The following is a 27617-nucleotide window of genomic DNA, read 5'->3' as shown; positions in this document are numbered from 1 at the left end:
GATTATTTTAGTTCTCCATCTACAGCTATACACCTACATCCATTTATTTATACGTGTGTATAAGTTTTATTCCATTGTACTCACAGTGTGATGGTAGGGCGTGATTCAAAAACCATTTATTATCATAAATATTTGTTGTGTCTTCCGTGCTAGTCCAGACTTCATATTTATTTATCGTGTTAATGACTGCATACTATTCTGTGGAGGGGATGTGCCATCAGTGTTTAACCACCTATTCCCCTGTTATTGGACATTTATTTACTTTTTGGTTGTTTTTAATTCCATCAACCACTTTGCACCCTGTTCTGTGGTCTCTTAGATCTCTTCCTGAGACCTATTTCCAGTGGTAAAACAGGTTTATACCAACTAGATCTATTTGGTTTAGACATACACAGAGGTTTAGACATACACAGATGGCAGAAATTAACAGGAATGGTAGAAGGAAGCAGAAAGTAGAAGCATAGAGTGTTGATAATGGAAGCTATTCATAGAGGGATTCGTGAATAACCGTAGTTAATGTCTAACTGACTGATCTTCATTCTTGTCGCCGCCAGCTATCTCTTCGATCCAGTTCAAGTGCCCTCCTCTGGCTACGTCAACGAGGTGAACAGCTGCAAGGTGGATGAAGGGGGCGCTGGTAAATGGAAAGGCAAACAGGGCAGCCAAGTCCCGGGGCATCAAAACGAGCTGCAGAGCGAGGGCCTGAAGAGGACGGCCAGCAGGGGCAGAGCTGGCAGCGGGCAGGAGCCCCGCTGGCCTCCCCCGGGATCGCCCCCTCTGGGGGACACGGTGGGGGGACCCTGCGCGGACAAGGCTGGCAGTGCCGTCAACGGCATCGGCCCCGCCGCCCCCCCGCAGCCCACTGGGGACCGTGGGCCCCACCAGGGCGAGAGGGGCTCCTGCGTCAGTACCGCCAACAGCGCCCCCCCGACTGCACCCTTCCGGGAAGGCGGGGGCCCCGGCAGACGGGACAGTGTGCTGCTGCCGGCCCTGCGAGAGACCCACGTCGTCCAAAGTGGGGACCCCAGAGCTGCTCTCAGGGCAGAAGGTCCTGCCTTGGAAGTACAAGACCACGACTTCCAGATGCCGGCCCCGGATTACCCTCCCCTTCGGGGCTCGGCTGGAGACACAGTTGACTGGGAAGAAAAGGACGGTCTTCCCAAGAGCCACCCTGAGGAGGGACCCCCGGCGGGCCTTCATCCCAGGGCCGGGGCGCACGGCTTGAATATGCCCTTCCCCTTGAAGAGAAGCTGGGATTCCTTAAATGAGGCCGTGGCAACAGAAGCCCTGAGTGTCGGCTTCAAAGAAGAGGACGCTGCTCAGGCCGTGCCCAGGGTCGATTCGAGAACTGGGTGGGAGGATGCGCCCGGCTCCACCGCAGACGGGAGTGGGGATGCGGTGGACGAGGACGCGGCGGTGGCCGAAGCCCTTGCGGCTTTGGAAGCGGCCACCGCAGGAGAAGACGCGGACGAGGCAGATTAGGGCCCCTGAGCTGGTGTCGCGCCGCGCATGGCGCGTGCTCCTTGCGCGCAGCTGACGTCGTGCAGCCTTAACTGGCAGCCTCGCCGACTGTTTGCAACGGCGTCCGTTCTGGCGATTGGCAGTGCCTGCGGCCAGGCCGCTTGTTGCGAAGTATCGGAAGCCCCGCTGTGTAGACGGGGTGTCACTCAGGAGGCCGGAATAAAAATCAGAGGGGACGATGCGCCGGTGCCCACAGCACAGGCAGAAATTAAACAGCCTGCTCGTCAACCCACAAACCCCTCTCCGAGAACGCTCGGAAATCCCAGTGCTGAATCCCAAGAGTGCATAATCACAGAATGTTCTGTTGGTAAATTCACTGTCTCGCTTCTGAGAGCCAGACGTTGTACCCAACCCGGAAAAGGTAACTACCCCCACTGAAAGTGCCTCGTGTGTCCCCAGAGCGTGGCTTACCTTCAGGGACGGTCTCCCAGGGAACTAATAACTAACCACTTGTTTGATATCCAGTTAAGCTCAGCAGCATTCAGGATGGGGCAGAAGCCACTAGTGAACAAATGGTTAGTTGTTAGCTGTGATATGAAGACACCTTGACCTTAACTTTTTTTACATTATTACTTTTTATTCTCCTTTGGGATGGGGGAAGCCGGTCAAAATAATTCTTAAACCTGCTTGTGACCATTTGACTTGTAAATTCATGAGATTGGGAACAGCGAAGAGATCAGATGGAGTGTTCTATGCCACTTTAATGTCTGATTCTGATTAAAACATAACAACATGTGAGTGTGTCTGTCGTAACTCAAAGGCGGTTCTAATGTGCCAGCCTTGAGTGTCAGTAAGCCTTGACGTTTGCTTCCATGTAAAGAGCTGCACTACTAAGTTAACAGGTGAGGAGGAGAGCAAGTCAGTTTGCTGAGAACGGCTTTGGCTGGCTGTCCCTGCCGTGGAAACGCGTGACAGCGTGACCGCACGCGCTGATCTCCCCTTAAGGACGAACAACAGCCCCCTCTGCATTTCCGCCTTGTAATTTATAGGAACGAGAACTGCCGTTCTGACGTGGCCCAGTGGAGAATTTAAAGCACGGTCAAGTCCATCTAGAGAAACGGGAACCCAGAAGAGCTTTAGGATGGCATTTCATAACACAGGCTCTGAAATCCGACTGACCTTGGTCTGGTTTCCAGCTTTGCCATGCGACCTTAGACAAGTAATTGATCCCTTCTCCTTTCCCATCTGTTAAGTCAGAGTAATAACGGTGTGTGTTTGTAGAGATTAAACGAGATGATGCAGGTGTTTATCACAGTGCCTGGCACAGAAGACGCACTCAATAAAATGATAAGTCTTATTAGCTAAAAACAAATCCTTTAAAAATGGCTTTATGTCCTCACAACTGAAATGTCTGTAATGTCATCACCGCGTATTGGTAATTATTTAATAGAAAACATGATTTCCCAGCATCTTTAAGGACGGCACCCTGACCAATGCTTAACAGGCATACATTACCCTGGGTTTGTTTGGGGACATACCATCTCTACCTAGAAGGTCACACAGAGCCCCTAAAATAGAAACTGTTGTCCTTGTTACATGCGTTGTGTGTGTTTGTTATTGTACTTCGTACACCCAATGCTTCATATTTGAGAGTGAGTCCTTCAGTTCCCCAAGTGTGTCTGTTGGGATTAGATTCGGCTGCATGTGATAAATGGCTTATACAATAGAGACAGATTTACCTCTTGTGTAAAAGGAGGCCAGAAGTAGCAGTCCAGGGTGCTAGAGTGTCCCATTCTGTCAGCAACCAGTGCTCCTATCATCTTGACTTCCTTCTCAAGATCACTGTGTAGTCCAATCATTACATTTGCTTTCCACGCAGAAAAAAGAATAAAGGAAGGGGCGCTGGGGTGGCTCAGTTAAGTGTCCGTCTCTTGATCTCAGCTCAGGTCTTGGTCTCAGGGTCGTGAGTTCAAGCCCCGCGTTGGGCTCCACGCTGAGACATTGAGTGTTGAGGTGGTCAGCTTACAGCCTCAGAATAGAGCTCAGAATAGAGCCAGTTTGCTAAAGGTCGAAAGGCCGTGTTTTACATTCAGTATAACCCCAAAGGGGATTCAACCTTTGGTCCGGTGGAAGGAGGACTGGACAGCTACGGGCATCTCGACTTCCCCTGCTGTCTCTAAAACAGAAGAAGGAAAGAAGGAAATTCAGACAGAAAGAGAGTAAGGTGAGGAGTTAGTGCAGACAGGTCTCTGTACCTTGCACAGAAACCCACTCCTGCACTTGGAACGTGTGCACGATTTTACATCCTGAGACGGCTGCATATTCACCATGATCGGCAGTTCTCCTAAGTTTTAAAGATTCTTTTTTGTGTGAATAACTGCTTCAAAAAGGTTAGCAGATGGCCAAGGTTTTCAAGGTTTTTTTTTTTTTTTACGTTTGTTTTTAAAGCTTTCGTGGCTCCTTTTGTCTAACCCCACATCCAGGCTCTACCAAAGGATGTCAGAGGAAGTCAGAATCTAAAGAATGAAAAGAAATTCCAGACTGTAGCTTCATCCACCGGTTGTCTAGCAACTGACTAAGCGTCCCACCCCGTGTAGCGTGTCTTCTTTCTGCCGTCGGGTGCACCCCCCTATCAGAAACGTGATGCTTGCCAATAGTGAACTTTTCAAATATTCTGAACGCCCCCAAAGCGCCAATGCGCCCTGAACGTGAGGCACTGGCTGTGGTCAGGAGTGGACATCCTGGTCTTCCATGAACTTAGCAAACTGCGTCATGTGGGTATTCACCACGTTAAACCTCGACTGTGATTGTGATATAAGATTATTACTATATTACATGTATGTGTATATATGTGTATACGCACACACACGTTCTTGACTGGCAGAAGTTGAACTGTCATATAAATATGAAAGTAGATATTTTTCCTCTGGTTCCCAAGGCCATTAGTAGCAAGTTGTTATAACTGTCAAACCCGATCTTCAAAGGAACAAAGAGAATTTGAGGTTGCTTAACACACGCCCATTTGTCCACGCTCAGCAACTGCTGGCCAGACGCCATTTCTCCCTTTCTACTTCACTCTGCCTCTGACCCAAAGGATAAGACTCACTCTTCCTAAGTTTTCCATTGGCATCTGCAAGCAGGAAGCCCCCGGAAGAATAAAGGAGGCACAAAATCCCAGTATGTGAGCAAAGATCTGACTCCCTTAGTTTTGCCTGTGTGGTCACGGGAACCAAGCCTCCAGCCTTGGACTTACTTAGACTTTCAGATGAAAATGTGGAAATTCTTACTTTCTGTTTGTTTATTTTTAACTCCAGAGTAAACCTCAGTTATTTTCAAATCCTCTATTTGGGAACTAGTGATAATTAAACAGAGACAAGCTGACATTTGTTTTTCATGGTAAATGCTTTTCCTGTGAATATGTGGGAAAAATATGTCGCACATTTGTATACTAAATTTGTCAGTTTCTCCGACACATGAGATTACAGTAGACATCTGTGAACAGTCTGACCTTCCAAGCCCTCTTGGCCACTTGAAGAAACAACACTTGAGGCGCACCGATTAAATATGCTGATTCCAGATGATTCTCACCTGCCACATTAAATCAGTTGCCTGGAGTCGACTGCTAGCAATTTTTTTTCAACTAAAGCAACTCTAACAAGTGCCTTTAAAAAAAAATTTTTTTTTCATGTTTGTGCATTATTGAGAGAGAGAGACAGAGCACGAGCATGGGAGGGGCAGAGAGAGGGGGAGACAGAGAATCTGATGTGGGCTCCAGGCTCTGAGCTGTCAGCACACAGCCCAGTGTAGGGCTCAGACTCAACAAACCGAGAGATCATGACCTGAGCTGAAGTTGGATGCTTAACTGATTGAGCCGCCCGGGTGCCCCACGAACAAGTGCCTTTTGCCTCGATCTAGGATAGCTTGTGGCGTAAGGTGAGGACTCAACACATTATTGGGGGGGGCGGGTGAACCCATAAAAACTCCTCACACTATAGTTGAGGAGACCTCACACAGCTGAGACTCTGGATGCTAATTAGGAGATGGTGACAGGTGTCATAAAGGTATAAATGCAGGGCCGTGAAAGAACAAGTCCATATCAGTTTGAGAGAAGAGAACTGGCATTTATTTATGCTTTTCACTCTTAGACTGTCCTGCTGTTTGAACAATGGGCCTTTACAGTGCTCTCTGGAAAGGCAGGCAGAGAGTAGAATTTGAACAGCCAGAGAAGGTTCGGTCTCTCGAATGAGGCCGTGTTACTCTGAGGACCTTAATCCCAAATTGAGAACAAAGCCTCAAGAAAACCAATGTTTGGGACGAAGCAATGGGAAACTTGGCTGACCACATTTTTCATTCATTTTGAACCTAATCTTTAAAATCCTGAGGGAGAAAGAAAGGATGTGTATTTGTATAACAAGACTCAGATGTCACTTTTCTCTTGGCTTCTAGCGATGGAGAAAGCCCATGGGGGTCGGCTCTTCAGTTAACCACCTGCAGCCATGCATCATGACCTCCAGGTCTCAGAGGTTATGATCATGTGGCATGTACCAAGCACTCATGCACCCCTGTAATCCTAAAAAAATGGGGGTGGAATCAGCCCACGCCTCTTGCTCGCAGTATGACGTTGGGTTTAAATTTCTTGACTTTCCGGAGCCTCAGTTTCCCCATCTGTCAAATGGGAGTGACTCCTACCTCCCAAGTTGAAAGCAGACACTCCAATTTTCAGTGTGCTTGTTTCCAAACAGCCGATTTCTGAGTCTTACCTCCCAGAGACTTGAACTCAGTAGGTCTTGGGTGGGGACCTGGCATATGTATAGGTTGATGCGGGTGACTTTCCAGCCACACATGGAGAAGCACTAAGACTATATACTAGGAACGGCCACATCTTCTTGATCTTGCAGCAGTTGTCAGTAAAAAAAGTTTGCGCTCATACCCCTAATAGGAGCATACTTACAATTAAATCTACGGTCAGGACAAAGCAATATTAAGATGGGATAACAATTCAATATAAAAGTTTTTTTTTTTTTGGTTTGGGTTTGGGTTTTTTGTTTTGTTTTGTTTTTTGTTTTTTAGAGAGAGTATGTGTGCAAACAGAGGAGGGAGCAGAGAGAGAGAAAAAGAGAGAGAGAGAGAGAGAGAGAGAGAGAATCCCAAGCAGATTCCACACTCAGCATGGAACCCAACACGGGGCTCAACCCTAGGGTCATGACCATGATCCCACGACCCTGGGATCATGACCTGAGCCGAAATCAAGAGTCAGACGCTCAACCGTCTGAGTCCCCCAGGTGCCCTAACTATCCAAGTTTTAATATTTTCTTCCCATACCCCTGGGTTATGTAAAATCCACTTTGAAAACCACTGATTTAGAAGCCCAAATGAACTATCTGTAAAACCACTTTGTAAATAGACAAAATTGGAGTAAGATTTTTGACAATATATACAGCATACACATGCATATGATCACACACCTAGAATGCACACTCAGTCATACAAAGCAGATGTGAAAACATACACCATCATTACCACTCATCTGCTACCATTCGTCCTCACCTTTTGAGCCTGATTTTGTAGGAAATTCTGTATTTTCTGCTTTTAAGCATTTTGGAGTAGTTAATATAAAACTAGGGTAAAATATGACCTAGAGGTCAGAAAGCGGACAAAGTATTTTACTCATCTACCTTATCAAAACTATACACTCCCAACCAATATGAGCAAGCCAGCTGGGGGACAGGCCAATTAGAGTATTTGTTTTGTCAGGATCTCACTATTTGGAAAGCAGAACCATAACATTTTCTCTTGACATCAGTTACCAACTTTAAAAAACATCACAAAAATAATTTCATTTTCAGCTCCTACTCACCCTTTCCCATTCCCCCAAAATAGTCCTAAAGCTATGGATAATGGTGCATGTAAACCTTGGCGCTTATATAAAAAAGGACAATCTCACAGGCCAGAGGGTTGTTGGTCTCTTCCCATTAATGAACGTGCTCTCCCTGTCTTAAATTTCAATGCTTAGAAAGGAATCCAAACTTTTAAATTATCCATTTACAAAGCCACACGATCATAGGCTCTCAGATCTTCCTGACCTCAGCCATCAGCCAGGAGACAAACCAAGGAGTGTTACAGTATTTAAAATGTTATAGAGAAAAAAATTCATATCAAGGAAAGTTTATCAGCAAAGACACCATTTCAAACTAATTTGCCAAATCATACAATTATTGATACAGAAATCCTATTCAGTGCTGATTTATGGGAGCCATCAAGTTACAGGTATTGGTTTTTTATAGGTGCAAATATGGCTTAACTTTTTTTCAAAATGACCATTTATTAAGCATTCAGTCCTATCTAAGATCTGCGTATGCATCATCATGTTTAGGTCCACCATGACCTCATGAGTTGGAGGTATGATTATCCCCCATTTCACAGATGAGGAAATGGAGGCTCAAAAAGCTGTATAATTCGTCCATGGTCACACAGAATCTCAACTGAATCCAGATTGAACAAGCTGGTCCTTTTAAGGAATACAAAATACAGCCTCCTTGTGGAGACAGCCATGTTGCCGTCAAACGAACAAACCAAAGACTAAATCAAAATATGAAATTTCTAGGAAAACAAAGCCTTTGGTCTCCATGATCTCAAGGAACACAACAATCACAGCAATGAAACGAATCTGAGATCTGAAAAGTGAGGGAACTCTCAAACAAAATGGTGGAGAGAAAGACAATGCCATTTCGAAAAAGTAAAATTATATGGATTGCCGGTTGCTCAAGAAAGGTTATTTTCTGGTTCTGAGGAAGATTTTAATAAAGAATTGAAAAATTAGCCAAGGCCTTAATAAATTACAGTCTCTAAGACTGTCTACTGTCAATGATACTTGTTTTTAAATGATCATAGGACCACAAGCTTCTTATCCTACAAAGTATGAGGTGGACCCATGGCCCTGCATGTCTGCCTCATGAACAGCCACATGAACAGCCTCAACACAATGTGTGTTGAGATTCCTGTCCTCAGTTTGTCTCCCTCTGGGCCCTAATGAGACTTACGTTGAGATAAAGTGCTTCCACTTTATCAGCATGAAGTAAGTAATAAATGTTAGATGTGATTTTATTACCCAGTGCATGTCATCTCACACCGACCACCCTTTCTTTGTAACACCCAACACTTTGATTGCTGTGAACCACTTGTTTTTGCTTTTTTTTTTTAAGATTTTCTTTTATTTTTGTGAGTAATCTCTACGCGCAATGTGGGGTCTCGAACTTACAACCCCCGAGATCAAGATTTGTATGCTCTACCGCCTGAGCCAGCCAGATGCTCCAACCACTTCTAATAATTTTAGACACTTTCTAAACTGAGTAAATCCTTTTCTGCCTACATCATGAACGATCATCTCAAGGCAAAAATGCACCTGAGGGCACTTCACATTTAGTGTATTTTTTATTCTCATGATTATTCTTTATTTTCATCATTTAACTATTGTAGGACACAGTAATTTATGCTGGGTTAACGAATTTAAGTCATACTGTGTTTGAAGTGAATATTTATGACATTAAAACTGACCTATTTCTTTTATCTTTCCTTCCCCTAAGTAAGTTTTTATAAAATAAAATGCACTTAATGCAAGACAGAAACCTGGGGAGGCTTGGTAAGGGTCGGTTTGTTATTTCAGAGGATTTGTTTGGTTTGTTTTTTGTTGGATTTCATCAACATTAAGATATTCATTCATAGTCAGCAAACCCATAAATTTTGTGATTTGGGTGTAATGTTATGGATCCCAAACACATGTTAACCTATCATTTCTCAGCTAGATCCACTTGCAAATAAGAAGAAATCACGTTCTTTTTAAACTCGCCGGGATGACCACGGTACATTCAGGTCTTATCGGAAGAGCGATAAGATTAAATGACAGCCTGAATAAACACAGAAAGAACAAACCCTTTTGTATCTGCGGCCGTTCAATATCAGGGCAAAGAGATTGGTATTTAACTCAAGGTATTTAACCTGGTGTCAAGAGAATGTCAGGACCAAGAGATATCATGGCTCCCTCTTCGACCGGGGCCCTCCTACCCCCCTAATCCAACCCCCACCCCAAGTTCATCTTAAAATGTTGAGCAAAGTGAATATGGAAGAAACGTCAAGAACCGACTCTCAAATGGCCTAACTCTTCATCATTCCGTCACTTATTTCACTGAAGAGAATCTGAACTTGGCAATTCTGAGGCAGCTCACTGAGTCAGCACTGGCTGTACCTGGCCCTGGGTTAAGTGCATCATACCCCCGCGTTCACAGAATCCTTGCAACCACCCTAAAAGGCACATGTTATCTTCGCTCTACAGTGAGAAGGTTGAGGTCCAAAGAATTTAAGGTCACAGATGGCCAGAGGGATCCGAAGGCCAAACCTGTGCTCTTAAGGGAGGTTATCCTAAAGCAATCAAGGGCAGAGGGTTTGCAAGGGCATTTCGGAACAGAAACCCCCACACGACGGCCAGGCCGCCTGGCCACGGATCCAAGGCAGCGCTGGGAAATCTCAGTTTTAGGGCTGGATGCCAGGGCCTCACTAGCCATGTGGCTCTATAACTCCTCCTGTATCTATTTTTCTGTGAATAAGTGCATTAGTCATGGGGTTTTGTTGTTGCGATAGAAACTCAACCCAAATGAGGTAAGACGAAAGAGGAATGTCCTTGGAATGTCCATAAAACCCAGAAGGGCAGCTGATCTTCAGGGACAACGGAGCCCCGGGCTTGAGAGCAAACAGGACGGCCTCTCTTCCCTCTGCATGTGTGAATGTGGCACAACTGGAATGTCTCTTCCCTTCCCCAGACCTGTGTCCACATGGCAGGACACATGGCCTCCACCAGCCCCTGAGCCCACAGCTTCAGCCCCCAGAAAAATAAGCCACCTTCTCCAGCTCCCTTTGGCAAACATCCCAGAGGACCTGCATTTGTCCAGGTCACCGATGAGGGTCCTGTGCCCACCTCAGCCGCGTCCGGCTGCGGTCAGAGGCGTCAGGCACGTGGCTAGCTTCTAACAGGGAGACGAAGGGTTCTGCAAAGGGGGAGGCATCGTTCCGGAGAGGAGCGGTGCTGGGCTGACAGAGTCTCAGCTGTCCCCACACACGCTGCCTCGTCATCCTCAGATCCTTTTCCTCCCCCTGTACCCCTGCCTCCTCAGAACCTGGACCCTTCTCTGTTCCGTGGCTCTTCTGTGAGGCTTCGAACTCTAACCGTGGTTCAGCTTCCGAGCAAGACACTTCCTGCTCCGGCTCCACTCTTGGACGAAGCTGTGTGCTGGGCCACTTCCTAGGCCACGTTAATCAGCTGTGGTGGGACAGAGGCACCCAGACGCTTTACCCAGTGACCGCGTGTGGTGGCTCACAACGGCAGCGCCCGCAGTCAGGGTGGACACGAGGCCGTGGCAGGCGCTTTGTATACTTCATCTACCTCTTTAATAAGTGACCTGCGAGATAGGTCATTTACCAGATGAGGAAATTGCGGCTCAGAAAGGTAAGGCAGTTTTCCCAATGTCACACAGCAGTGAGTAGCAGAGCCAGCCTTGAAACTCAACAGCAGGGGCGCCTGGGTGGCTCAGTCGGTTAAGCATCCGACTTCAACTCAGGTCACGATCTTGCGGTCCCTGAGTTCGAGCCCCGCGTCGGGCCCTGGGCTGATGGCTCAGAGCCTGGAGCCTGCTTTGGATTCTGTATCTCCCTCTCTCTCTGCCCCTCCCCTGTTCATGCTCTGTCTCTCTCTGTCTCAAAAAAATAAATAAACGTTAAAAAAAAAAATTAAAAAAAAAAAAAGAAACTCAACAGCAAAGCCTGGGCTACCCCTCCCCGACCACACTGCTTCAAGTCACACCAGTTCCCCGACGGGACTCAGGGCATGGGGTTTCTTCCAAATTGGAACTCAGTTATTCCTGGCAGCACTCCAGCTCACACATGCAGGGACATGACATCCCGGGTTTCTGATGAGAAAGAAAATAAGGACAAGCTGGCAGAGTCAGAAAATGGGTTAGGCCAAACCCAAACTTGAATTTTTATTCCCATAAAATAGCTAATGGCCTTCTTGCATTTTTAAAGGTGGACTTTTGTTTGTTTATTCAGTAAGCAAATGATCATGAACGCCTTCTCTGCACCAGGCCCTGGAAGGACAGACCAACACATGGCCTTAGGAACCAGGCTCCCTGCAGTTCTCCCATGTGGCCAGCAGGGGGGGGCGGGTGCCAGCTCTGCGCCAGGCAGAAACCTGGCAGGTCTGGACTTCCCGCCGATTGTAGGCAGGGGGACATCAGCTGGGCTGCCACAGAATGCCAGAGACAGGTAAGTCCCGGCTGTCCTTTCAGGTCTTTGGAACTACAATGGGGGTGCCCCGGGAAGACCTAAGAGCAGTCCTGAAGAACGGTTCTGGGAAGGTGAGGAATAAGCAAGGGAAGCCCTAGGTAGAAACAACCTGTTCCATAAACTTTCCAGGGGTCAGAGGATCCGGGAAGCGGCAGGACCTCAGGTGCAAAACAGCCCCCCTCTGACCACAGCCGAGCCCCCCCAGTGACCAGGACTGAATCGTGGGACCCCACCTCCAAGCCTTCAACATCGTGCTGTCCTCAGTGGAAAGAAGGACGGTCCCTAACCTTTCTCTTACACCAGATTAGGGTGGAAGGCGCCTGAGACTTCCGGATAGATTCGCAGGACAAGGCCGCGGACGGTTGGCAAATCCACCCAGGACCCGGGACTGGGACCGAGCTGAACGAACCGTTCAAGGTGGAACTGCCAGCTTGGTGCTCTGTCTCCACGTCCCACAGACGGGCCACAGGGGCCGCACGTCCGCATGCTCGTCGCTCCCCTGACGCGGAGAAAGACACGAAAGCCGGGTGACTCGGCCGGGCCATTCTGCGCTGCACTGTGCTGGAGAATCAAAGGTTGACCAGCCAAGAACAAAAACCATCATCCCCAGTGACCCCTTTCGACTATAAGATGAGGAATTTGGAGGCGCCAACCGGGGTGGGGGGCTCAGTCGGTTAAGCATCTCTCGGTTTGGGTTTCGGTCGCGGTCTCACGGTTTGTGACATCGAGCCCCGCGTTGGGCTCTGCGCTGACAGTGTGGGGTCAGCTTGGGATTCTCTCTCTCTCTCTCTCTCCTCCCCCTCCCCAATTCATGCCTGTTCTCTCTCTCACCCACAAAATAAATAAAAATACACTTTAAAAAAAAAAAGAAAGAATTTGGAGGAAATTTCTCACATTCTCCCTGGTGCATACATTCTGGAGTTCTTGGTTTGGGGGACGTGAAAACAATGAAACCAGCTTTTCCACTTTCTTAACCTAAGCCACTATTGGTCATCTTGTTTTCAAGGCAACAACAAAATCCCATGAAAATTCAAAATCCAAATCCAGTGAGGCACCACAGTGAACTCTGCCGCATTAATAATTTTAAAAATTCTAACCAGGACGTAAAGGAAAGACGGAACACAGACGATGACAAGTGACTCTGTGCTAAAACTGAATCATGTGACCACGCTGAGGGGTGGGGGACAAAGGAGCCGACCTAAGCACCTGTGCACAGGACTGGAGGCTGTAAGGCTAAACACTAAGTGAGCTGTCCACACACACTGTGCTCTCGATGGCAATTTGTTCCTCCCAGGGCTATATATTCAGACTACCTTATATGTATGCTAGGATTGAACAACTACAGACAAACATTTTATAGTTTATTTATTTTTGAGCGAAGGACAGGGAGAGAGAGAATCCCAAGTAGACTCCATGCTGTCAGCACAGAGCCCAGTGCGGGCTCGAACTCATGAACCGTGAGATCACTACCTGAGCCAAAATCAAGAATCAGATGCTTAGCCGACTGAGCCACCCAGGCACCCCCTGGGTACAAATATTTCAGACAGTAAGAGCCAGGTTTCCTCCCTGGAGGAGGAGAGCAGGACGTTTGGAAGGAGCTCTTAGAGCTAGGCTGCAGTCAGAATGCCGGTCCTAGCTTATGCTTGTTCTAAAGATATATACAGAAAGGAACAGAAGTGGGTGTGGGTGTGGGTGTGGGTGTGTTATACACATAGAAGCCTAGAAGCAGGGATGCCTCTGCTTCAGTGAGCACACCCACTGTCCTGAGCTTCATTTCTACACCCAGTTGTACAGTAAGAGGAACCAGGGCTCCTTGATTGCTGGTCAATTCTGGGGCTGAGACAAGGGAAATACAAGGTGACAAGATGAGTCTGGAGCCTCTTGTGGTTCCACCAGTGAGAATGGGCCAAAGGGTAAAAGAAAAAGGAAGGGATCAAGAGAGGGAGGGAGGCAGAAGGGGAGGGGGGTAGGAAGGGAGGAAGGAAGGAAGGGAAGAAGGAAGGAAGGAAAAGAGGGAAGGAAGAAAGGAAGGAAGGAAGGGAAGAAGGAAGGAAGGAAAAGAGGGAAGGAGGAAGGGAGGAAGGGAGAGAAAGAAAGAGGGAGGGATGCAGGGAGGAAGGAAGGAAGGAAGGAGGAAGGGTAGAAGGAGGGAAGGAGTGAGAAAGAGCATGGAACCCTATCAAAAGGACACGGGCACCACCCTGAAAGAGCCCCTGATCACAGTGATTACTGTCGCAGGCAAGATCCACCACTGGATGGTGTAGTGGCTTGAATTGTGTTTCCTAAAAAACGTGTTGAAGTCCTGACACCTGATGCCTGCGAATGTGATCTTATTTGAAATTAGGGCCTTTGCAAATGTAATCAAGTTAAAATGAAGCACACGGACTATGGTGGGTCCTAAATCCAACGACTGGCGTCCTCATGAGAAGAGCGGACAGAGGCACACACACAGGAAAGACGGCCATGGAAAGACAGAGGCAGAGCGTGGAGGGGAGCGGCCACAGAGCAAGGGACACTGAGGACTGCTAGCAACCAGCAGCAGCTAGGAGCGAGGCATGGAACACACTCTCTCCCGGGGGCTTCGGCAAGAAGGAGCGCTGCAGACCCCACAGTCTCAGCCTTCTGGACTTCTAAACGGGGAAAGAATAAATTTCTGTGGTTTCAGGCCACCCTGAAATTTGTTACACGAGCCCTAAGAAACTAATACAGATGGTAGAACTAACGGGTGAAACCTTAAGTGGAAATAGGATACCTGCCTCAGCTCAAAGGCTCTCCTCTCAAATGTTAATTGCGACAGGGAAAAAATGGTGACTTTGCCAAAGTGAAAGCTGATGGCCGTCGCCTTGACCAAAGGATGGAAGTTAACATCACCAGTGATCTGTACGGACATCACGCCCCCCTGCTGTGATGCAGTGGGAAAGGCACATCGGATCCTTCCCGGAACACGGACCCTCCATCCAGTCAGGAGAAACAACTGGCCAACTTACACTGATGGGCATCCTGCAAAATAACAGAATGGTGCAGAGTAAAGCATCAAGATCATAAATCCCAAGAAAAGAGACGAGGGACGATCACAGCTCAGAGGAGACCAGACGACCAAAGGCAGTGAGTGATCCCAGGACACTATTGGAACGACTGGTGTGGCCTCACCAGTAGCACTGTACCCGCGTTAATGTCTTAGTCTGGATCACTGGTCTCCAGTGACGTAAGATGCTGACATAGAGGGAAACGGGGTGAAGGGCACACAGAAACTCTTTGCACCGACACTGCAACTCTTGTATATATTCAGAGTGATCTCTGCATCTTAAAAATAATCAAGGGTTGGGGAGGGCTGTTGCTGGGGAGAAGCAGGGGTTGAAATCCAGCGGGGAGAGTCAGGCAAATCATCACGGGTCGATTCGGACCCAAGAAATCGGGCACAGCGCTAGCCAAGCGCCACACGAGCCTTACCGCTCCTGTCACATTTTCAGGGCCCCCGGGGCACCGACAGCTCAATCGTTCAAACACCACACAATGTGTTCAACGTTTTTATTTTTAACTCTGTTTTGGTAGTACAAAAGTCGTAAAAGTACAAACCAGACAGTTAAAAATACATCTGACACTCAAAATGGTGCAAAATTTCCTTTACAAATTTTTACATCAAGGTCGTAGCCAACTCACACGTTACACCAGAAGTTAGCCCATCGTTAGTGTTTTATACAGTAAGTTTGTTGTGGACCCCGATCCTTCTAAAGAAGGAAGAAAAACACAAGCCCTGTAAACATCAGTTGCGTTGGGAATACTTAAGAATTATTAGTAAAAAGCTTATGTATTAACACATTGAATGCATAACTTTTGGCATATTTGGAAGCCGGCCAGACAAAAACTGCTCAAGTATTAGAAAATATTTAAAACGTACTCTTGGTATAAACACAATTTTAAATACGTTTGAGTATTCTCTTGCCTGTTGTATTGCTATAAAAAAAGTGCTCTGACCTGAAAATTTAAAAATAATTAAAGCTGAAAAATATCTTACATTTTATTCCTCACCACTTGAGGGCGTGATATTTTTAAAGCCAAAAACGGTGCTTTATTTTTAAAAACTAAAACTATTGGTCTAGACCGCACCTAGAGTATTTACACTAATACACACCCCCAGAATTCCTATATCGCTCCTTGCTGGACCTCAGTGGAATCTTTTTTCCATACTGACCTCCTCTAGTCCACTGTGTGTTACATACGCACACACAGCTCGTATTAGTTGTCAGTTAAAAAAAAAAAAAAAAAAATCACACGAAATCGAACCTACCATTCATTTCAAAGGTTGGGAATTTTTCATTTCGATGCCAGAAACAGAATGGAATGAGCATATTTACGGGGAATAGTTTACGCTACATTTTTATGGAAATCCTCCTCTTGGGAGTGAAGTGAGAAAGATGCTTTCTCGCTGAGATGAAAGAAGTGCCCGGGGGCATCCATCACACCAACACTGACGACAGGTCTCTGGGCTCCTGGCCCCGGGCCCACGCCTATCATAAATGTGCTACTAACTCCGCCCCGGTTCTTTCAGGTGTTTCATAAACTACAAAGCTAAAAATAATAATAATAATAAATAAAAGTGAGGTTTTCCAGGCTTACAGGGGAAATGCAACCATTAAGAGTCTTTTAAATAACGCGCATTGGTCAGAAGATGGAAAATAGGAAAAGCCCAAGGAAAACATGCCAGACGAAGGTACGGGCCCATCCTGCCTCAGAAGTCGGGGGGTTTTGTGTTTTGTCCCCAGGTTGTCAAAACAAGCATTTTTGTGTTTTGTTTTTAGACACTTTAAGCTATTTCCCCCCTTTATTCGACGGACTAAATAAGAATTGCTTAGTGCAAGTTAAAAAAACAAAACAAAACAAAAACGCCCTCAATATTTTGTAAGTGACCTGGGAGTGGCACGGTGGTGGCAGGAGTCAATGCGGAGTCCTTGGTCCAGGAATCCAAAGTCTGGCATCTGGTGCCATCTGACTCCATGATGTCTCGGGGGGCCAGTTTCTCAGGACGAGGCCAGATGATCTGCAAGGACCTTTCACACCAAAGCCTCATCTTTATCTCTTGTAACAGTGAAGCTCTCAGAGGATCTTCTTGTAACCAGTTGCAAAATGAGATCCACGGGTGGCGACAAGAGTGTGCGTGTGCACAGATGTGCATGTGTGCATGCGCACATGCACACACACACACACGGAAACACCCCCAAGCATCGGCTCGATTGCACACGAATAGTTCCCCTACACACAGTGATCATACAGGAAAAACTGCAAAATGTACGCCAAGGCCAGTAATGGGAGATGGGGAGGTATGGTGGTTGGGAAAGTTCTTAAATGAGCTCTTTTCTTCACTGGAAATGCAATACATTTTCCATCAGACCTTTAAACCCAAAACTTGATTCAAAGCAAACTGAATTCTGTATCCAGCACAGCACAATATTCCCTTGGAGCTTCTATCCACATGCCTGCAGACTCCACAATAGAAACTTTATAGAAATTTTAAAAACCTCCCCAAGCAATTTCTTATCTTGTAAGTCCTCAGTGTCTTAAAACTCTTCAAATAAAGTCACCCCTGCAAGAGAAAACAAAAAGGTAAGGCTTTCCGGAAGGTAAACATCCTATCACATATTAACCTGTGTGGATATTTAAAAACACAGAAGAATTGTAATCAATCCTGACCCCATCCCACCCCACCCCACTGTGTTCCTTCCCGGGACCATTATTACATTTCTTCTAGAATTCAGTCTAAAGAAATGTAAGTACCACAATTTCAAAAGGACCTCATTATCGAGGTTTTATAAACCAAGAAAGAAGAGAATTTGAGAACCACAGTAGACTAAGGGTTCCAGTCTGTTTCAACAGGAGTTGCTACAGTGAAGGACTGGTCGGGCATTCTCCCCCAAGTCGTGTATCACTTCTTCTCAGGACCGTGCTCTTTAACTCCTCGGCCACATTCTGCCAAGTACGAGCAGTAGGACGAATGTGTTCAGTCACAACGAAACTTCTATGTATCAGATAAGGTGTCTTTCCCAAGCGGCACCAGACAGAGTTAACTCTGGGTCTCTACTGGGCACACAAGGCATCTTGGCTGGGATTTCACTGGGCAAATAAGAACACAATGAAAGGGCCCAATCCTAGGTGTTCATTGTAACTCGAGGGCTGCATTGTGTCTTTAAGTTCTAACAACTGGTCCGTCCGTGTCAATGTCTACATCTATATTACAGATGAAGCCCCTGATAAACTTGTAAAACAGTTTTCTATTTTTCAAGGCTGTTTTCTGTTGTTGTTTTTACAAACATCTCCAAGTGACAGACAGTTACATGCCCGTGTACGTTCCGGTTTTGCAGGCTGGGAAAACTTAGGACATGACTGAGATTCTAGTTCTGCCTGTGTGTTGAAACACACATATCACATAGGCCGACGTATACCAGGTTAGGGAATGAAGCATTCTCCCTTCTGCCTGCAAACACCAAAAAAACAAAAAACAAACAAACAAACAAACAAAACCACCCAGATGAAACCAACTTGCAGAAATAGGAAGAATAAAACTCAAGAGGCATCTTAATTTAAATGTTACTTTGTACTTATAGCTCCTTCTTCAAGATCTAACAGTATCCATATTATCCTCTTCTGTAATACTGTCATTTACAGTATTCATAATAATTATGAGAGAGAGAGAGAGAGAGAGAGAGGAAGAAGAGAAAGAAAAAGAGAGAGAGATTGCCCAAATGAAAAGATTTGGGTAAAGGATCCTTCTCTCCTTAGCTAAAAAGGAAGTAAAACACTGTCCCCTAGAGGGTTTTTTTATTTTATTTTTTTTAGTGTTTTATTTATTTTTGAGAGAGAGAGCATGAGCGGGGTAGGACAGAGAGAGAAGGGGACAGAGGATCTGAAGCAGGCTACACACTGACAGCAGTGAGCCCATGTGGGGCTCAAACTCACAGACCGCGAGATCATGACCTGAGACGAAGTCAGGCGCTCAACTGACCGAGCCACCCAGGCGCCCCTACCTTTTTTTATGTTTTATTTTATTTATTGTTTGAGAAGGGAGGGAGGGGCAGAGAGAGAGAGAGAGAGAGAGAGAGAGAGAATCTTAAGCAGGCTCCACACTCAGGGCAGAGCAGGACGCGGGGCTCAATCATACAACCAACCATGAGATCCTGACCTGAGCTAAAATCAAGAGGCAGACGCTTAACTGACTGAGCCACCCAGGCACCTCTGGAGTTTTTGATTATACATGAAAACAAGAATTCCCTGCCCTGCATAGCTATAGCCTAGCACGGCCAAACCATGGATCTGTACCGTAGCACTGAACAAAGGCAAGCGTGGGAATACTTGCATTTGAGAGTTGATGAATATGAAAGATGTTAGCAAGGGAAAAGGTAGAAAAGGCAAAGATGGAGAAATAGAAAAATGGTCCTAAAAGACAAAACAGTAAAAAGTAGGAGCGAAATTTCGAAACTAAACTACAAACTAGGCCATTGTCTACAATATAGGGAGTCAACTATTTTTATGTCTCCTCCTTTTATCTTCTGCTCCCTTAGACCTAAATTTTTTTGCATCAAGGGAAACAAGGAGGTCAAGGGCAAGGAATGCAAGGGCCTGGAATGCAACGTTTCATCACAGTAAGCGTTTTCGATCCAATATAGGAAAACTTCCAACTTAGAATTCTTTGTACGATGTCACCGACTGTGAACAAACAGTGGGCACGACTGAGGGCTGGGCTAAGGCAGGATCTGGAGCTGGAGGCCTGGATTTGAATCCAGACCCCTAGACTCTAATCCAGCCCCCTGTGACTACCTGGGGAACCCTGGGCCGCTCTGGAGCATTTCCTCAAAGGGTTGTTGGTGGTTTTGCAAAAGCACACGATGCTTAACACAGGGCCAGCAGTCAGTACGCTCCCCAAGACTAGCTAGTATGATCGTTACCGTCATCCAACTGCCCTAAACTATCATGCTGGCTTCAACGGCTGCATTTTGTGGCTGGTTAAAATTGTACCAGATGCAGTCTGAGAGAGGAAGCGAAAGATACAATTTGCTGCTTAACGTCCTCACTACTAGTAGCCGACACTAAACCGGAAAAGGAAAGTTAACCTTTCTAAAAACTCTATTAAAGTTACCCGGCACTGATACGCGCTTCTGGGCTCTCCCTCTTCAAAAACACGTGTTTATCAAAAGACGGCACTCCACCAGTACAGAGGCTCTCCATTTCCAGGTAAAGACCTCTTCTATCAGAATGACCATCTCGGGCAAAGAAGACGCCACCCCCTCTAGGGCTTGTACATTTCCAGCTGTGAACTCACGTGTGGGGCTGTGTCACGGGCACATTTCCACATTGCTAAATTTCTTCTCACTGCATCCTCCAGTCGTGAATACATTCGTGTGGAGAAACAAACACATACTTTTAAATGCTATTTCTCCAACACAGCACATTAACATTAAAAGGTGCCTTCCTTGAGGTCTCACAGCAGTCAGACACCATGGGTGGGCCAGCAGCAGTGGGTGGACTGTGAGAAAACCCTCCGCCCATCCATTATTCTCCATTCCCATCACCAGGGGACCCTACTACAGTAACAAGCCAGACTTTTCTCTCTCTAGGGATAATTTGGTGATTACTGTCTCACATACGAGTGCTCAAGCTGAAACAAGTTCAGCAAAACTTCCTTACAATGAAAAGACGATTGGGAAATCCCAAGCGTGACCATTTCCCCTCATAAAACAAGCCTGATGATGGGGCGCCTGGGTGGCGCAGTCGGTTAAGCGTCCGACTTCAGCCAGGTCACGATCTCGCGGTCCGTGAGTTCGAGCCCCGCGTCAGGCTCTGGGCTGATGGCTCAGAGCCTGGAGCCTGTTTCCGATACTGTGTCTCCCTCTCTCTCTGCCCCTCCCCCGTTCATGCTCTGTCTCTCTCTGTCCCAAAAGTAAAAATAAAACGTTGAAAAAAAAAAAAAAACAAGCCTGATGGAGAGAGATCAGAAAAGGTTTATCTGGAAAGAAGGAAGAGGTCATTCTAATTATAAAGATAAAGCCCTAATTCCATTATTATATTATGGTTCCACGGAAGCCACAATACAGCACATCTTCGATTAGGACGTACATGTACCTTGTTAAAAAAGGACTCTCCAGAAAAACAATAGCTGGTCCCTTTAAAAAATAGAAACATGTTTTAAAAAACATGGACACTGAACACTAAGACCTCCAAGGACAGGGAGTTAAGGAAGGAAAACACAATCTGATTAATAATAACAGTAGCTGACATTTACAGAGTGTTTTCCATGTGCCAGGCACTGCCACGCTTGGTATTCTAGAATCGTTAACTCAATCTTTCCAATGACTCCATGAGTCAAGGACGATCCCCATTTTCACAGGAAGAAACGGAGGCTTCCAAGTTCAATAACTTGCCCACAGCCACACAATTAAGAATGGTGAGGTAGCAGTTGTATGCCATGCAGCCAGACCTGGAAGCCCACCCACTCACCCCCACGCTGCACTGGCACACCAGTCCCCATGGGAACAGCCACAGCGTCACTGAGATCTTCCGGTTCCTTCACTTCCTGTTCCCCACCTGTGTGGGGGGCAACAGACGGGAAACGCAGAAACTGGAAACCTGGCCCGGCCACTCTCTAGGGAGAGTGCAGCTCTTCTAGTTCATCGTAGCTACACAGGAACCCGCAGAGGCTCAGACCCTGAGAACATCAAAAGTGCACGTGGAACATGGCACAACATGAATAGATACAAGGCTCCGGCATCGCAGAGCTGGATTAAGACTTTCCTAGAACACATTTCAATGAAATGGAGAGGGCAAGTTGTTTATAGAAACAGAGCTAAGATTAGAACAGTAATATTCATACTCAAAGTCCTACAGCAACACATACGTGATCTTTCACCAGTAATCTGTGACCCTTAGAGACTCTAACTTCCTAATTAAATTTTTTTTTAACGTTTATTTATTTTTGAGACAGAGAGAGACAGAGCATGAATGGGGGAGGGGCAGAGAGAGAGGGAGACACAGAATCCGAAGCAGGCTCCAGGCTCTGAGCCATCAGCCCAGAGCCCGACGAGGGGCTTGAACTCATGGACCGCGAGATCGTGACCTGAGCTGAAGTCGGACGCCTAACCAACTGGGCCACCCAGGCGCCCCTCTAACTTCCTAATTAAAGGATTACCTTCTACTAGGCTCTCCTGAACACTCTGTGGTTATACGCCCACAGGTCATTTTGCTGAAAATGTGAAGGCAGTACTGCTTGCATCAAGGAGCACCTTAGCCGGTGCGGGTAAATGGATGATACCAGAAGGTACTTGGTGTTTGCAGTCCTTTAAATCTTGCTCTGGTCTAAATTGTGTGTTACATTTTATAAATTAATATTAATGCCTTCCTATTTTTTAAACGTTCATTTACTTTTGAGAGACAGAGAGAGAGAGTGCAAGCAGGGGGAGGGCAGAGAGACAAGGGGAGAGAGACAATCCCAAGCAGGCTCCACACTGTCAGTGCAGAGCCCAATGCGGGGCTTGAACTCACAAACCTTGAGATCATGACCTGAGCTGAAACCAAGGGTCGAACACACTGAGCCACCTAGGTGCCCCAGTGCTTTCCTATTTTAATAAAGTCTCCACATTTAATAAAAAGCTAATGGAGACTAATGGATAGATCCATGGTACACTAGCTAATCAGTGAAGTCTCTTTAAGTCAGCCGTTCCTCAGGATGATATGCAGCACCTTCTTTAGAAGCAACTCAAATGCTACTTAAAAAAAGTGCCAATTCTTTGGACTGCACCCATGACCTACGAAGTCAGGATTGAGGGGACTGGAGCCCAGGACTCCCCTTTCTTACCAGGTGCCTTAATGCACATAGAAAGGTTTAAGCCATGAGATAAAACCCAGTACTGTTTGTCAACTGATAAAAACCACAAGAATTAAGTTCACTTCCAAAGGGCAAAGCCTGCAAACACAACCCTACAAAGTCAGCTAAGGACAAAAACTGTAATCAAAGAGGGGCGCCTGGGTGGCGCAGTCGGTTAAGCGTCCGACTTCAGCCAGGTCACGATCTCGCGGTCCGTGAGTTCGAGCCCCGCGTCGGGCTCTGTGCTGATGATGGCTCAGAGCCTGGAGCCTGTTTCCGATTCTGTGTCTCCCTCTCTCTCTGCCCCTCCCCCGTTCATGCTCTGTCTCTCTCTGTCCCAAAAATAAATAAACGTTGAAAAAAAAAAAAAATTTAAAAAAAAAAAAAAAAGCAAAAAAAAAAAAAAAACTGTAATCAAAGAAATGGAGGAGGAAACAGATACGAAGCATTTCAAGACTCAACTATTAATAACAATCTCAGCAACTCAATCTGAATTACAACATTTTATAGCTCAGAAATCTTACACTGAACTATTAACTAAAAAAATTTGACGCAGTCTCAACTACAAAATTGTGGGATTACAGAATCATTTTTCTAAAGTTTATTTATTTTGAGAGAGTGAGCAAGCAAGGGAGGAGCAGAGAGAGAGGGAGACAGAGAGAATCCCAAGCAGGCTCTGTACTGTCAGCGTGGAACCCGACACAGGGCTCGAACCCACGGACAGTGAGATCATGACCTGAGCCAAACCCAAGAGTTGGACACTTAACCAACTGAGCTACCCAGATGCCCCAGGATCATTTTGTAACTTCTTTCATAATAGTTTGGAACTAGAGTTCAGCTCATTTGCGGACGTCTATTTTAATGATCAGATGAGTGTGCTAGCATCACACCTGTTAAGAAACCACTGAGCGCCAGCTGTGTACATATGGCCACCTGCAGGTGTGACAGAAGGTAAGACACGGCCTAAATTCTCAAAGAGCTTGGTGCTTATACAGGGAAGTGTTAAGTGATCAGCTTCAACCCAAGACAAAACGAGAGACGTCGTGTATCATTTCTTAAACAAAACTGGGGTATTTTATAACTTGCTTTTTCAGCTAATGATAGAGAGTAAATGCTCTACTGTACCAAGGAAGCAGCTCTGCTCAGGGATGCGACAGTGCCCATCCCCCTCCACCCTCTTCAACATCAAGTGCTAACCAGGGAAACCACGTGAACCAGCTGGCCTGGAGGTCTCGGTTTACTTATGTTTATTCTTTGAATGCATGTGAGTAATTATTTACAGTGTCCCTTTCACTCTCAGAAGAGTTCCATTTTGAATATAAGTTATATCATCACTGCTAGTGTTAACATTCATCTTCGCCAACAGAAAAGCAAAAAGCAATATCATTATTTTAGTTTGTATTTATTTGAGTATTAGGAAGTTTGGGCATTTCCCATTGACCATTGTGTCTTTCATGCATTGCAAGGGTTCTGCAACCAACTCCAGTGCGTGCGTGTGTGTGTGTGTGTGTGTGTGTGTGTGTGTGTGTAGGCAGGGTTTCTCCCACACCACAAAGTAATGTTCAAGACAACTGATGGGTGTCCTACAATTCAACTCAATCCTACCTCTACTTACCTGATGATAGCATCAGATCCCACAGGTTAAGGCTTCAGTCCCACAAACGGACTGCCCTCTGCTTCAGATACTAATTTCAAATCCAGATTGGTACCTGTACTTCTGAGCAACTGGCTATAGTCAGAGATTCCCACAAACCCCTCCGTGGATTCAACTAATTTTCTAGATTGGCTCACAGGGCTTAGAAAGTGAGTTTATTCACTAGATTACCAGTTTATTACAAAGGATATTAAAGGACATAAATCAACAGCCAGATGAAGAGATACATAGGCCAAGGCCCCGAACAAAGGAGTTTCTGTAGAGTTAGGATCTTGGACACGCATGGGGCCCGGCACAATGGCATGTGGAAGTGTTCTGGTTCACAAACCTGGAAGCTCTCCGAACCCTCCCTTTTTGAGTTTTTAGGGAGGCTTCATTACAGAAGGATGGCGCATTAAATCACTAACCATTGGTTGCCCTCCAGCCCCTCTCCCTTCTCTGGAGGTGGGGGGTGCAGTGGGAGTACTAAGAGTTCCACCCCTCTAATCAGATGGTTGGCTCCCGAGCAAAGCCCTCCCCATCCTTTGGTTACCTGGGGGCTTTTCAAAGTCACTTCATTAACATAAAACAAAAGACATTTTATAGTTCTCATCCCGTAAGAAATTTCAAGAGTTTTATTAGCTCTGTACAAGAAATGCAGATCAACTATATATTTCTTATTATAAAATTTTTTTAATGTTTACTTATTTTTGAGAGAGAGAGAGACAGAACGTGACCAAGGAAGGGGCAGAGAGAGAGGGACATGCAGAATCTGAAGCAGCTCCAGGCTCTGAGCTGTCAGCACAGAGCCCAACGCAGGGTTCGAACTCGGGAACAGCGAGATCATGACCTGAGCTGAAGTGGGATGCTTAACGGACTGAGCCACCCAGGTGCCCCTAGCTTTTTGTTATCAACTGTGAGCAACTTTTTAATGTATGGGGGTCAATTCAGGAAAAATAAAAATGCTTGTAGGTATTTTCCATTCAAAATTTAAATAGCTTTTTTAAGTAGCATAGAGAAGAAATACATATTCCTACAAATTATATTATCTTATTTATTGAATGAATAGAACCAGTAACAAATTTTTCACTCCTTATAGCTTTGAAACTTCTGACATTAGATTTGGATCTTACTGAAAAGTCTGAAGGCTGCTCTTTACTAAGTTCTTATACTCGCAGCAATTTAAATGTGTTCATATATTTGGCAACAATGGGTTTCCCAAGTGACAATAACTGAACACTTGTGACTTACCAGCCCTTTGGGATGGTGAGATTCAGAGCACTTTATTCCAAATAAAATGTACCTGACATCAAAAGTTATTCTGTACCTAATGGGGGCACCTGAGTGGCTCAGTTGGTTAGGCATCCAACTCTTGATAAATCAACTCAGGTCATGATCGCATGGTTCGTGCGATCGAGTCCCACATTGGGTTCGGTGCAGACAGTGTGGAGCCTGATTGGGATTCTTTCTCTCCCTCTTTCTCTGTTCCTCCCTCATTCATATTCTTCTCTCTCTCTCTTTCTTTCTCTCTCTTTCAAGATAAAGAAATAAAGTTAAAAAAAAGTTATTCTGTATCTGGAAAAACAAGGGTTCACTAGGGAATTATTTAAATGCAATTCAGCAGTTCCCTCTTAGTCTCAATACATCTATGATTCAACAGGTATACTGGCTACAGGTAGCTTTCTAAAAAGGAAAGCCAAACTAGTTAGACATTGCCTCTCCTGGCTTGTGAGCCAGAGGTTCAGCCCACTGGCTCTCGGTAAGCCGCTTCATGAGAATCAAGTGAAACACTACAACACCTATGTCTAACCTGGCCTCTCGGCACCTCAGGAAAAATTTTAAACCTCAAAAACAGTAATTTTTTACACGTTAGTTTGCTAAGGGTTTAAATAAGGCTTGCCTGATACAGTAATAATATCTAGCATTTGCCGGTTTAGCACTTACTAAGTGCGAGGGAATGACATCCCTATGAGGTAGGTGATATTATTACTATTATCCCCACTTTACAGGTGGAGAAGCCGAGGCATCAGAGGCGGAAGTTGTCCAGGGTTACACAGCTAACGAGTGACAGACCAGAACTTGAGCACGAGGAGCCTGATTCCAGAACCTACGCTGTGGGGTTCCTTCAGCATCCTATGTCCTGCTACCTCTAGCAAACAGGCACTATTACTTACTTGAGCTATTTAATGTTAGTAGATTCAAAGTCTCCAGTTACAAATTAAGAAAACTAAAACTCCCAGTTACAACCATTAATTCCCTTTTCTTTCTAGTTCTAGGCAAAAATGTCTCCAAAAGCCTTTCATTTTCTGCCTCTGTCAAGCCCCCACAGGTCTGTGTCCGGATGGGCCAGTCTCCAGGAGCCGCCAATGCTGAGTTTCTGTGTTGAAAAGGACAGAGGTCACAGCCCCCTCTTTCTTAAGTCCTGTCAAAGGATTGTCAGGCTACAGAGGAAGAGGAGCTGAGTTCTCTTGAGGGGTCAGCGGGTCAACTTCCGGTCAAAAAATAGGAGGGGCCCTGGAACAGACACTGCGGAGGGAGAAGCACGCAGGGGACACACAGACAGACAGCTTGCTTCAGTGGCAACTGGAAGTCAGTCACCATGAAAAACCTCTGGGCCGCCACATTGTCTGAATCCTGAGAATACTCAAGAATACGTTTCAGTCTCTTCTGTCCACACAGCTGGGGAAGGAGAGCTCTGAAAGAACGTCATCGCTGACCAGCGAAGTATGTTTGCAGGTCCACCAAAACCCTCACATTATCTCCATACACGTCTTGGAGCAACTCCCAGGAACAAACAGGGCACATCACTTGTAAACAGTGTGCCCAGCACTTGCACTCGGCAGGGCTCAACCAATGGGGGAGAGTAAAAAGCCAACAGTCCCCGGGACCGATTAGCCATCAACCTCAACAGCAAGCAAGGTGCAGACAAATATCTACGTTCATCTTCCTCCTTGGAGGAAGGGGCAAAAGAGGGAGCTGTACACACGCGTGTGTTGCATACACACATATACGCACAGAATACTCCTGAAAGGACAGAGGACACCAGTAATCATGGCTCCCTGCCGGGAAGACTTCATTGCAGTGAGGAGGAAGGGCTGCAAATTGGGTGAAGAATTCACGGTTTTCAAAGACTTATTTTTCACCCTGCAGCCTTTTATGCTGCTTGAGTATTTTATTGTGTGCATGTCTTATTTCTCAATTCTTAAAAAATAATTCAAGTTCGGGGCTACTGGGTGGCTCAGTAGGTTAAGCATCCGACTTAGGCTCAGGTCATGATCTCGCGGTTCGGGAGTTCAAGCCCCGTGTCGGGCTCTGTGCTGACAGCTCAGAGCCTGGAGCCTG

General features: G+C 46.0%; 2 protein-coding genes and 1 long non-coding RNA gene across 7 annotated transcripts in view; 2 read left to right on the top strand and 1 right to left on the bottom strand.

Moving 5' to 3' along the window:
- Positions 1–3056, top strand: part of CB1H4orf19 (chromosome B1 C4orf19 homolog) — an 88721-nt gene extending 85665 nt beyond the window's left edge. For all 4 annotated transcript variants that reach the window (XM_023253213.2, XM_045056479.1, XM_045056480.1 and 1 more), the window contains one exon: positions 555–3056. In XM_023253213.2, the coding sequence (XP_023108981.2) occupies positions 555–1482 (928 nt within the window). In that variant the 3' untranslated portion in view covers positions 1483–3056. The remainder of the gene's footprint in view (positions 1–554) is intronic.
- Positions 3057–15307: 12251 nt separating this feature from the next.
- RELL1 (RELT like 1) overlaps positions 15308–27617 on the bottom strand; it is a 70226-nt gene continuing 57916 nt past the window's right edge. For both annotated transcript variants that reach the window (XM_023253210.2, XM_045056477.1), the window contains exon 7: positions 15308–17374. The gene's annotated coding sequence lies outside the window, so the exon portion shown is untranslated. The remainder of the gene's footprint in view (positions 17375–27617) is intronic.
- LOC111560192 lies at positions 23736–26911 on the top strand. Its single transcript, XR_002741907.2, has 2 exons — positions 23736–23906; positions 26285–26911. It is a non-coding gene; the product is annotated as an uncharacterized LOC111560192 (long non-coding RNA).

This window comes from Felis catus, chromosome B1, assembly GCF_018350175.1.
Source record: "Felis catus isolate Fca126 chromosome B1, F.catus_Fca126_mat1.0, whole genome shotgun sequence".
Lineage (NCBI taxonomy): Eukaryota > Metazoa > Chordata > Mammalia > Carnivora > Felidae > Felis > Felis catus.
This window is presented reverse-complemented; position numbering and strand designations above follow the sequence as displayed.